The sequence below is a fragment of the Numenius arquata genome, chromosome 16 (assembly GCF_964106895.1).
Source record: "Numenius arquata chromosome 16, bNumArq3.hap1.1, whole genome shotgun sequence".
NCBI classification, from domain to species: Eukaryota; Metazoa; Chordata; class Aves; order Charadriiformes; family Scolopacidae; genus Numenius; species Numenius arquata.
Genome location: NC_133591.1, coordinates 12,737,507 through 12,748,621, shown reverse-complemented (window position 1 = coordinate 12,748,621; position 11,115 = coordinate 12,737,507). Strand labels below are relative to the sequence as shown.

The 11,115-nt window shown below is 54.2% G+C and overlaps 2 protein-coding genes across 4 annotated transcripts in view; one reads left to right on the top strand and one right to left on the bottom strand.

Moving 5' to 3' along the window:
- The first annotated feature begins 123 nt into the window (after positions 1 to 123).
- PEBP1 (phosphatidylethanolamine binding protein 1) lies at positions 124 to 2,740 on the top strand. The gene is made up of 4 exons (XM_074159862.1): positions 124 to 307; positions 697 to 806; positions 1,390 to 1,490; positions 1,938 to 2,740. The coding sequence occupies exons 1-4, from the start codon at positions 173 to 175 to the stop codon at positions 2,153 to 2,155; spliced, it is 564 nt and encodes a 187-aa protein (XP_074015963.1). The 5' UTR covers positions 124 to 172; the 3' UTR covers positions 2,156 to 2,740.
- Positions 2,741 to 5,282: 2,542 nt separating this feature from the next.
- Positions 5,283 to 11,115, bottom strand: part of TAOK3 (TAO kinase 3) — a 94,227-nt gene continuing 88,394 nt past the window's right edge. For all 3 annotated transcript variants that reach the window (XM_074159845.1, XM_074159843.1, XM_074159844.1), the window contains 4 exons: positions 8,918 to 9,157; positions 7,833 to 8,045; positions 6,711 to 6,893; positions 5,283 to 6,001 (listed from right to left, as the gene is read on the bottom strand). In XM_074159845.1, coding sequence (XP_074015946.1) covers positions 5,840 to 6,001; positions 6,711 to 6,893; positions 7,833 to 8,045; positions 8,918 to 9,157 — 798 coding nt within the window. In that variant the 3' untranslated portion in view covers positions 5,283 to 5,839. The remainder of the gene's footprint in view (positions 6,002 to 6,710; positions 6,894 to 7,832; positions 8,046 to 8,917; positions 9,158 to 11,115) is intronic.

The following is an 11,115-nucleotide window of genomic DNA, read 5'->3' as shown; positions in this document are numbered from 1 at the left end:
GAAGGCAGGCGGCGCGCCGCAGCCAATGGGAGGGGAGCGTAGTTGCGGCGCCGCCAATGGGAGGGGAGCGTGCGTGCGCCGCCACCAATGGGAGCGCGGGGGCCGGCCGAGGTGGGCGGTGATTGAGCGGCGCGGCCCCAGCGGTGGCAGCGCAGCAGCAGCAGGCGCAGCCATGCCGGTGGACCTGGGGCTGTGGAGCGGGCCGCTGAGCCTCACCGAGGTGGAGCAGAAGCCGGCACACCCGCTGCGGGTCAAGTATGGCTCCGTGGAGATAGACGAGCTGGGCAAGGTGCTCACACCCACCCAGGTGAGCTGGGCCCGACCCCCGGCTCGGGGGTGTGGCAAAATGGCGGGAGGCGGCCGGGCCTCTTGCGCCTTCGCTCTCGCAGCCCCCATCGGAGCCTCGCCGGGTGCAGGGGAAGGAGAGTGGTACCCTGCTTTGCTATCGGCAAAGCCGATATCGGTGCCCCCATGCTATCTTGTGCGGGGGCGGCGCGGTCGGGCCTGCCTCCGTGCTGCAGGGAGATCCCAGAGGCTCTCATAGGCTGGGGGCGAGCTGGCTCGAATGGCCTTGAACTTCTCGGGTGTTGCTGCCAGCGCTGGTCGCAGGTGGCCTCCGTATGCCGGGCTGGCGCAGGCTGCACCGTGCAGGCAGCAGGGCTGGCTGCTTGTACTATAATGCTGTCATTCCTCCAGGTCCAGCATCGCCCCACCAGCATTGAGTGGGATGGCTGTGATCCTCAGAAGCTTTACACCCTGGTTCTCACAGATCCAGATGCTCCCAGTAGGAAGGACCCAAAGTTCAGGTAATGGGGGTGGGCAGCTCCCTGTCTTGCCTGGGGAAAATGGAGCATCCCTCTTGGTCTTAGCAGAGGCTTAGAAAGAGGTCGGGAATGTCCTCTGCTCAAGGTGCAGCAGTGAGGCTGTGGGTTGGAATAGGAACAGTGTCCTTGCATCTCTCCTTGAGACAGGGACAGCATGGGGAGGAGCAGCTGCTTTTGCCAAGGGTGTTTATGGTCTGTTGTAGCTTGGAGAAGCGCAGCATCTGGTGCTTGCTCTAACGTGGCACGTGTGTGAGTCAGAATTAGGTCTGTCTGCGCTAGCAGGGGAGTCTTAAACCTGGGAACAGCTCACCTTTCTCGAATCAGGTTCTGAAGCGTGTGGAATACCCGCTCCGAGGGATCAGGCTTTGGGTTTCCTGGAGCTGCAAGGCAGGATGACAGAGCCAGTCTTGGCAGGCCCTGCATCCCAAAGGAAGCAGTACCTGCTCTCGGACTGGTGCTTTTTGGGACAGCAGCCACCCCACGCCGACAGCCCCACGGGAAACGCAGCAGCTTGGGTCTCCGCTGGGGCCGTGAGGCAGTCTGATTATTTTCTGCCTTCTTTCAGGGAATGGCATCACTTCCTGGTGACCAACATGAAAGGCAATGACGTCGGGAGCGGGACCGTGCTGTCAGATTACGTCGGCTCCGGCCCCCCCAAAGGAACAGGTCGGTGCCCGGCTGCAGCGGTTCCCGTGCTCTGAGCACCGCGGGGATCAAACACGGGGGGGCTAGGGTGGGGGGTGCTGCCTCTCAGGAGTGGCTGCTTGTAGCCACGGCCAGCATGGACACGTATTGCCACTGTCCCCTTGCTGCCTGGTGACATGTCTGTGCTGGTCTCCCTGCAGTGGGGAGGGGGGCACCAGCCTAAATGGGACACAAGCTGTTGAGGCGTATCCAGTGCATCCGGAGCTCCTTTAGCTCCATCATACTTGGTCTTCTGATCCCAGAGAACGCAGGTGTTCCCCCTTGAAGTGATCCCAGGGGAAAGGAAGGGGGAACGCGGGGAACCGCGTTCCCCCTTCCTTTCCCCTGGGGTCACTTCAGGGGGGACACCGGACACGGGAATTGGGGGTGATGGGCCCTGGTGACACGGTCTCCCCTCCCATCCCGTAGGGCTGCACCGCTACGTGTGGCTGGTGTACGAGCAACCCAAGCAGCTTTCCTGCAACGAGCCCGTCCTCTCCAACCGCTCGGGTGACAAACGAGGGAAGTTCAAGGTGGCTTCTTTCCGCAGCAAGTACCAGCTGGGGGTGCCGGTGGCGGGTACTTGCTACCAGGCGGAGTGGGACGACTACGTGCCCAAGCTGTACGAGCAGCTCTCGGGCAAGTAGGGCCTGGAAGCAACGCTGTGCAGCCCCCACCCTCACCCCCCCCCCCAGCACGTCCCTCTCGTTTTGTTTGATTAATGAGTTGAACCCGACTGGAGCTGTTGTCCCTCTGGTCCCCACCCGTGCTGTAGCAACAGGCTCGCTAGAGCAGCTTCTGACAAGGTTGTCCCCGCAAGGGCCACCCCCCCACCCGCCCTCCAGGCTGACCTGCTGAAGGGACACCAAAGGTTTTGTGAATTAAGTGTCACTGGAGCGTCTCTGCTGTGCTGGGACAGTGTTACCTGGCAGTGCTGTGGGCACAGAACCACTTCTGGGCCCGTGCCCCCTTCCCGGGAGAGGGGAGGGCGGTTTAAGGGAAACTCCCCTCCCTTTTTTTTTTTTTTTTTTTAATTTTATTTGTTCCCTCCACTATTTGGCCGGTGTCTCCCCTTCCCCAGCTGAGCCACTGCAGGAGGAGGCTGGTCCGGAGCGCTGCCTCCTGCTCTCTGATGCCACTCCAAGCCCGGAGACCACTTCGTTTTGTTCGCGTTCTGTCGTGAGCTGATGTTGATGTGCCCTTTGCTCACAGTGCAATTAAAAGACTTAACCAAGGCGGATGGTGCTGTCGTCTTCTTGGGGGAGGAGGCGAGGGCTTAGGGGAGGGTTCCCCTGACAGGAGGGTGTCCCCCCCACCTCGCCCAGCTCCTGGCAGCGCTGCGGGGGACCACCAAAAGCTTGTAGCCTCCCGCTGGGTGCTTCCCCGAGCGGGGTGAGACTGAGCTGCAGGGATGGATCCTGTACCCTGGCACTTGGTGGGATAAAACACAGCCCCTCCATGGGGAAATCCCTTGGGAAAGCGGCCCTTTCCCTGCTTCACAGCCACATCCCCCCAGTGGTACACGCCCCCCCTCTACACAACGTTTATGTCCCGCCACAGGCACTGGGGGAATCAAAGCTTAAAGTCCACTGGGATTTCTCGTCCGGTCCCGTCACAGCAGCCTCCTGCTGGCAGGGAGCGGGCACAGAGCAGAGTGACTGGCAGGGGGGGGAGGACAAGGCAATTAAGCAAACGAGCAAGTGCGGTTACAGTTCATGGCAGACGGCGCTGCCTGTAGAGTCCAAGAGGACGCTTCTGTTCCAGGGTCTGTCTCTGAGCTACTATTGCCCATCATCATCGGGGCAATTAACCCCCTGAGAACTTCCCATCCCCGTTACCAGCCTTGACCTTCCTGTGGCTGATGGGGCTGTCCTGTGCCTTGGCCAGCTCCTGACGAGCCCTTCCAGCCCAGGAGGAGGCCTCCAGGGAGGCCAGCACCTTAGAGCCAGTCCCTGCCTGTCCCCTAGGACCTCCCAACCCCTCAGGTGAGGTGTTCCCTGGAGGCCTCCTTCCCTCCACCCAGCGGGTGCTGCTCCACCAGCCTTACTGACCTGAAGCCACTTCCCAGCAGCTTTCCTCATTCTCCAACAGCTCGCAGTGAGGCTCCGTGGTGTCTCCTGAGGACTCGGGGTGGGGAAAAACCAAACCTTTGGTCCAATCTGACATCTTTAAAAGGTTAAAAAAGATGAAGCCAACGTAATTCTACTGCATGGAACCAGAACCCTCACCCCTTTTTTTAAACTACTTCCTTTCTCTGAGGTCTGCACCCGGGTGGGCTGAGAAACGGGTACCAAAACCCTCCCCGTGCTGCAGCCCGGCCCCGGGAACGTCGGAGTGACTCTGGCACCGGGAAAGGTGGTTGGTTTCTGCCCCAAAGGTGGTTTTTCAACCCAGCCCATTAAAACACGAGAACAGGATTGAGGGTTTTTCAGGAAAACACCTGGAAAAGATCCCCAGGAGACGCACCTGAACTCCTGTGCTTCACCGGGAGGGTCCATCCCTGGCTGGAAGCAGGACAAAAACCGAGCCACAACCCCTTAACCTCATAAAAACCTTCACTGTCGAGAAAAACCAGGTTTGGAACAACCCCCCCCCCGCCCCGCGGGGCAGGACGGGGCCTGTCACCTCCCTGTCCCCCACCTCCAGGCTCCTCCCGCAATGAGACAGGCAGGCGTTGTGATGAACACTTTTATTTACAAATATAATTAAAAGCTCTGACAGTTTATTCATGCTCTTCCTTGGAACCTGAAAAATGTTTTTGTTGGGTTATTTTTTTTTGTTTTTTTTCTTTTTTTTTTTTTTTTTAAAGTGCATGCAAAAGAAGTAAAGCCTTTTTTTTTAATCTTTTTATTGTAAGAAAATACACAGTTTGAAAGTGTGAATAATGCAATATTTATGACCAAGATCATGGGGGGGGGGGGGAGGGGGGAAGGGGGGGTGGATTTGGGGGAGGAACGAAAGAAAAAAAAAAAAAGACAAAAGAGAAAAAAAAAAAAGAAAAGAAAAAAAAGGGCTGGGGATGATCCAAGAGTGAGGAATTCCGGGATCTGCCCCGGAGCTGGGGAGGGGTTGGAAAAGGAGGGAAGGGAGAGGGTGGGGGGGAGGTGGGAAAGAAGTAAAAAAATTTTTTGATCAGAGAAACAGTTAAAATACAATATGAAAATAAGTAAAAGCTCTCCTTAAATTCCTTCTATACACAAAATACACCATTTGACGAAGCCCAATTTGTGCTACTGGGATCCCGTGGGCTCGGTTTTAAGTGTAAATTCCCGTTCTCTGCGACAGCAGAAAAGGATTTTATATGATACAATCAAAGAAGGCGCCGGGGGCCGGGCTCCGCTCCCCCCCCCCCCGCCCGCCCCCGCCCGGCACCCATCCGCTAAAAATCATCACCCCTGCGCCCCCCCACCCCCCTCCCATCCACCCCCCCCCCAAAAAAAACCAACGTAATAATAATAATAATGTCACCACTGATATGTACAGCACGATTAAGGTTTTTTTGTGGTTTTTTTTCCTGTAAAATGTATCAAATTTTTCAATCTTTAATAAAACTTTTTTTTTTATTATTATTATTATTATTTAATTATTCCTGATGAATAAATACCAAAAAAATAAAAAATAAAATAAAATTATGCAGCAGCTAGTTAAGGTAAGGCTGCGGATTTAGTCTCTCTCCCCCTGGGTTTGTTATATATCATTTGATTATTATTTTTTATTATTATTATTCATTAATAATAATTATTTTCTTTTATTTATTTATTTTTTTTTTTTTTTGCTTGTACTTTCATCGATTGGTGGTAAAAACGAGTGATTGCTCCAAAGCAACGTACATCCAACTCGGTGGTGGGGTCGGGTTTGGTTTGGTTTTTTGTTTTTTCTCCATTAAAAATAGTCTCCAAAAAAAAAAAAAAACCAAAAAAAAAAAAACCTTTTTTCACTGCAACGTTTTTAATCATCGCACAGAGACATCGAGACGGTGACGGAGGATGGAAGAGGCCGCCGGGAGCCTCCTTCCTCCCCTCCCCCCCACCTCCCTCCCCGGCCTTGCCCCCGGGGAGGGACGCGGGGAAAGGGGGGGGGCCCCTGACGGAGTTAAGAATATACAGGCACTGATCCGACACGATGTCAGTGAGAGAGACAGAAAGAGAGAGAGCACGCCCGTTCACATGGGGAATGTTGGTTTTGCAAGTTTTATCCTTATTTTGTTTGCTTTTTTGTCTTGTCTTTTGTTTTTTCTTTTCTGTTTGGTTTTTTTTGTTTGTTTGTTTTTTGTTTTTTTTTTTGTTGTTTTTTTTTTTTTTTTTTGTTTAAATGGCAAAAGAAATCTAATCTCATCTATAGTCCTCCTTGGGATATTCTAATGTGACCAAATTCCCGAAGCCCATGCGCAGGCTCTCCATGTCGAACGTCTCGATCTCTCGCTCCTGCCTTTCCAGCAGAAACTTTATCCTCTCGCTGCGTTCCTTCTGCAGGGCCGCCAGCTCCTCCTCGATCTGAAAGAGCCAGAGTCAGCAGCGCCCGAACGCCCCGCGCCCCAGGAGAGACCGGCATGTGTACAATCATGGAATGGTTTGGGTTGGAAGGGACTTTAAAGATTATCAAGTTCCCCCCCCCTGCCCTGGGCAGGGACACCTCCCACCACATCAGGTTGCTCCAAGCCCTGTCCAACCTGGCCTTGAACCCCTCCAGGGATGGGGCAGCCACAACTTCTCTGGGCAACCTGGGCCAGGGTCTCACCACCCTCACAGCAAAGAAGTTCTTCCCCAGATCTCAGCTCAATCTCCCCTCTTTCAGGTTAAAACCTTTCCCCCTTGTCCTATTGCCCCCATCCCTGACCAAGAGTCCCTCCCCAGCTTTCCTGGAGCCCCTTTAGGGACTGGAAGGGGCTCTAAGGTCTCCCTGGAGCCTTCTCTTCTCCAGGCTGAACCCCCCCCAACTCTCAGCCTGTCCTCACAGCAGTGGGGTTCCAGCCCTTGGAGCATCTCCGTGGCCTCCTCTGGAACCACTCCAACAGGTCCGTGTCCTTCCTGTGTTGGGGACTCCAGAGCTGGAGGCAGCGCTCCAGGTGGGGCCCCCCCAGAGCAGAGGGGCAGAATCCACCCCCCCTGCGCCCTGCCGGCCACGCTGCTGGGGACACAGCCCAGGATGTGGTGGGCTTTCCGTGTAACCACGTACCCCTCTGACAGCCCACCCAAATCGTACCTTTTGTTCAAGATGCGCCCTGCGCAGCGACACCCGTTGCTCCAGCTTCTGGAGCTCCCTTTCGTGCTGTGCTTCTGTCTGCATCTTAATTTTGCTCTGGTAGGCGTTGAGCAGCTCCATCTCCTGCTGGAGTTGCAGTCTCAGGGCTTGGCATTCCGCTTCCTGGGCCTCGTCCAGCCGGAGCTGTAAGATGATGGGGAGAAACAACACTCAAACCTCCACCAGTAACTTCTCCGCTCCGACACCAGCGACTCGCTGCTCTCCCTTCTCACAGCTGGGGGCCTCTGGTGGTGGTGGCAGGATGGAGAAAGCAGGAAGGGCTTCATGAAGGGCTACTTCCCCGCTCACGCGGAGGCAGGAGCCTCCGCAAAGATTCATTCCAAACCCCAGCACACGAGGGGCAGCCGGGAGAGGCTGCGTGTTCTGTGGGATGTTTATTACAAGAGGGAAAGTGGCACCTGATGCATTATTTATAACAGTTACAGAATCACAGAATGTTTCAGGTTGGAAGGGACCTTAAAGATCATCCAGTTCCACCTGCTTGCCCTGGGCAGGGACACCTCCCACCAGACCAGGTTGCTCAAAGCCCCCTCCAACCTGGCCTTGAACCCCTCCAGGGATGGGGCAGCCACAGCTGCTCTGGGCAACCTGGGCCAGGCTCTCACCACCCTCACAGCAAAGAAGTTCTTCCTGAGATCTCATCTCAGTCTCCCCTCTTTCAGTTTAAAACCCTTCACCCTCGTCCTATGGCTCCCCTCCCTGACCAAGAGTCCCTTCCCAGCTTTCCTGGAGCCCCTTTAGGGACTGGAAGAGGCTCTGAGGTCTCCCCGGAGCCTTCTCTTCTCCAGGCTGAACCCCCCCAACTCTCTTAGCCTGTCCTCACAGCAGATGGGCTCCAGCCCTTGGAGCATCTCCGTGGCCTCCTCTGGACCCACTCCAACAGGTCCATGTACTTCTGATGTTGGGGACTCCAAAGCTGGACACAGTACTCCAAGTCACTCACCATCCAGCAGGTAGGACAGGAGGAACCCAGCGCTGCAAGGACTGGTGGCCCCACTGCACCCCTCCTCAGTGAAGGACCCCCCCTGCCCGGGGACAGGAGGTGCCGCACGCTGCACCTACCGCTTGCGAGGCCATCATCTCGTTGATGCTCTGCTCGTACTGCTCTGCCAGGATGGCGAGCTTCCTCGTCTGCTCATCCTTCAGACTCTTCAAAATTGTCTTGTGCTCACTCTTTGGAGTTACTTCCAGCTGGTGATTCTTCAGTGCTTTGTACTGCTTAGTTTGCACTTTGCATGTGTCCTGGAACTGCTTTTTGATCTGCATTTCCATAGCCTGCCAAGGAAGGAACCACGTGAAGAGGACAAGGAGTTTTGGGAATGGAGAGGTTAAAGTAAATCCAAACAGGTGGGTTGGTGAGGACAACCACAGCTCCCCTGCACTCCAAAATAACAGCCAGCATCACCTCAAGCCCTGCTCAGCACCCACCAGGGGCCTGGGCCAGCAACACCATCCACCAAGCACTCCTCACCATTTCCACCTCCTGCCCCTGCTTCCTGCAGCTCGCCCAGCCCATCAGCCTGCCTCCTACCTCCCAAAAACCTGTTTGCTTTTCCAAGGCCTCCCATTTTGCTGCCTTCCCCTGCTCAACCACGTGCCACACGGAGACCGCAGACCTCAGCACTAGCGAGGGTGTGACAGAGTGCCTAAAAGCAACGTGCCTTTTGGGACATTCAAAGGAGGAACAGAAATCCCCCGCAGCTCAGAGGCTTCTAACCAACCTGCGGCTGCCCCGGGACAGAGCACGGGGCTCAGCACACCCACGTTCTCTCTCTCTCTGTTGACTTTGACAGCGAGGACACATCACCCAACCCCTTTCCATATCCAGGTTTATAGGCCAACACCAGCAAGGTCCTGAAGAATGCAGGGCTCATCAGAAGCAAGTTCTGTAATACTTCGTTAAGGACTAGCCTAATTTTACCCAGCAGCCTCACTTAGCACAGCGCTTAAAAAAATCCTCAGTGAGCTCTTTGCTACAAGAGCCTGCAACCTCCTTATACCAGAGCAGCCCAGCACAAAGGAGAGGGATCCACTGGTGGAGAATGGTGGTTCTGCAGCATGGACGCCACGTGGAGGAGGCTGCCAGCACAGACCAGCCTGCCCGGCAGGACAGAGGGTGGGAGAGGAGGAAGGAAAGCTCCCAGCACCTTCAGGTTCTTTGGTTGCTGCCGGAGCTCCATGAAATGCTTCCTGTGCAGCTCCCGCTCTCGCCGCTTGTTGTATTCCAGCTGGTTCTCGAGCTCAGTCTGGTGCTGCAGCCGGATCAGGTCCATTCGCAGCTTCTGCAGCGTGTGCAGCTGCCTGTACTCCAGCTCACGCGTCGACTCATCGTGCCGGATCAGCATGGCGTGCTCCATTTCCTTCTGGGTCCGCTTCTTGTTTAACTCCTGCAGGAGAAGGGAGCAGAGCACAAGGTAACAGCTGAGGAGTGATTCTCTCTGCCCCGAGACCTGCAGTGAGTTTGTGAGGCCGGGACTCACAGCATCAAGGACTTCCATGTGCCACAGGGAAAGACAAACCCAGCAGCACAATGGGAATGCTAACGAAGCAGCCACCAAGCATCTATCCATCCATCCCTCTCTCCGTAACCTGCTCCTCTGGCAGCTCCTGGCTCTCCCAGGGAGTCTCCAGCAGGTGGCACTGGGACCACACACGAGCCCTCTGTGACTGCTGAGAATCACTCCAGTTTTTAATAACTACATCCTGGGGTGCTCAGAGCTGGGGGGGTCTGGGCTGGGGTGACTGACCGAATCAGGGGCTCTTATTTGTTTAATTACCCTGAGACCTGGGGAGATGAGGCTTCTCACACATCCCTAATTCCAGAATGGCCAGAGCAGAGCTGAACAGCTCCCACACACTGCATCAGGTAAGAAAAAGAATTTAATTTACCACTGTGTACAGGTGGGTTTTGGCCCCAGAAGCAGCACTTTTTTTAGAATGAGGGTACAGCCCAAGCCTCTCACAGTTGTGCTACCTGCACACAAGAGTTCCTGCAGTCCAGGAAAACCTTCGCTGAGTTACAAGCCAAGGAAGGGAAAGACACGAGATTCTCTCCCTGATTACTACTATTTCTGTCTCAAGGTATCAGCAGCAACCTGTGGAGCAGGGAGCTGGAATCAGCTCAGCCACGCAGCGATTACAGCTGTACCCCTTGCTGATACTTGGTGACCTTCACAGATGGGCTGCGGGTACCTCTGCGGCTCAGCTCTCGGGTTTACAGACTCGTGGCTGCGCTTCACGCCAGGCTGAGACGGGCACAGCGGGGGCTGCTCGCTCTACACACACTACCCAGCACAGGGGGAGCCCAGCGCTGGCTCACTCTTAACGAGTTTCTGCAGCAGAAGCAAAAAAAATAATCAAATCTAATTATTCTGAGTTGTTGCTTGTAATCCTGTTGTAATTCTCAACATCAGCACCTGCAAGCAGGCACTTCAGCCCCTTTGGCTGCTGCCACTGGGAGAGGTTTAAGCTGGGAGGATGGGGAAGGAGACAGTCTTGTCCCCGCATTCTTGGCCATGAGGATGATGTACATATTTACATTTAAGCAAAACGTGTGCTGTGACAGCCAAGATCAAAAATTAGATGTACTGGTGTGCTTGGGACAGGACAGGAGAGCCTCTCTCGTCCCCATTCCAGGTCCCACAGCATGAACTAGAGGTTCTCCACTTCTCTCAAACACTTTCCCACTTAACTAGTTAGTAGGGACATTACTTGGAGGAAATAAATGCTTAGATCATTCTGAAAATTAGGTCTCTTTTAAGAGCTTAAATTCAGGAGCTCAGAGGAGTGTTTCCTGGTTAAAATACCACACGCTAGGGCAACCGAATTCTGGTCTCATCCCTGCCACACAGCTTACACGCTGTGGTAAGGGTGCCCAAATCTGATTTTTTCGGTGTCATTCATTTTCAGGGTGCCCAAGCTGAGATGTCTGATGTGACCGGAGTCGCCCCAGGCACATCTGAAGTCAAGCAAAGCTCCCAACAGGTAAAATACAGAGCAAAGTTAAATATGCCGCAAAATTTGATGGTAGCGGACTAAGTACATGATCATTAGAAATTTTTGAGCACTCGCTCACTCTCAGCCTTTACTAAAATGCCTTCTCATCTGATAGTCTTTATCCAAAAATTACGTTAATGAAGAATTCAGATATTGAAGTGATGACCACAGTAAAATCTACAAGCAGTAATTCTTTCTCCAAAGTGGTATTTGACCACAGGCAGCCTGTAAGGCAGGGGTTAATAAGTAAGGAGGAAAGGCAAGCTGTTGAATAGCTTCTCACTAACGAAGTATCACCCATTCTGTGCACTAATTTGATCAGAGGCCAATGGAAAAGCAACATCTGATT

Bases quoted from the DNA above. Each gene is read 5' to 3' on its own strand.
- PEBP1 (XM_074159862.1), top strand. From the start codon at position 173: ATGCCGGTGGACCTGGGGCTGTGGAGCGGGCCGCTGAGCCTCACCGAG. The intron at 308-696 runs GTGAGCTGGGCC...TCATTCCTCCAG, and splicing joins AGGTGCTCACACCCACCCAG to GTCCAGCATCGCCCCACCAG. The intron at 807-1,389 runs GTAATGGGGGTG...GCCTTCTTTCAG, and splicing joins AGGAAGGACCCAAAGTTCAG to GGAATGGCATCACTTCCTGG.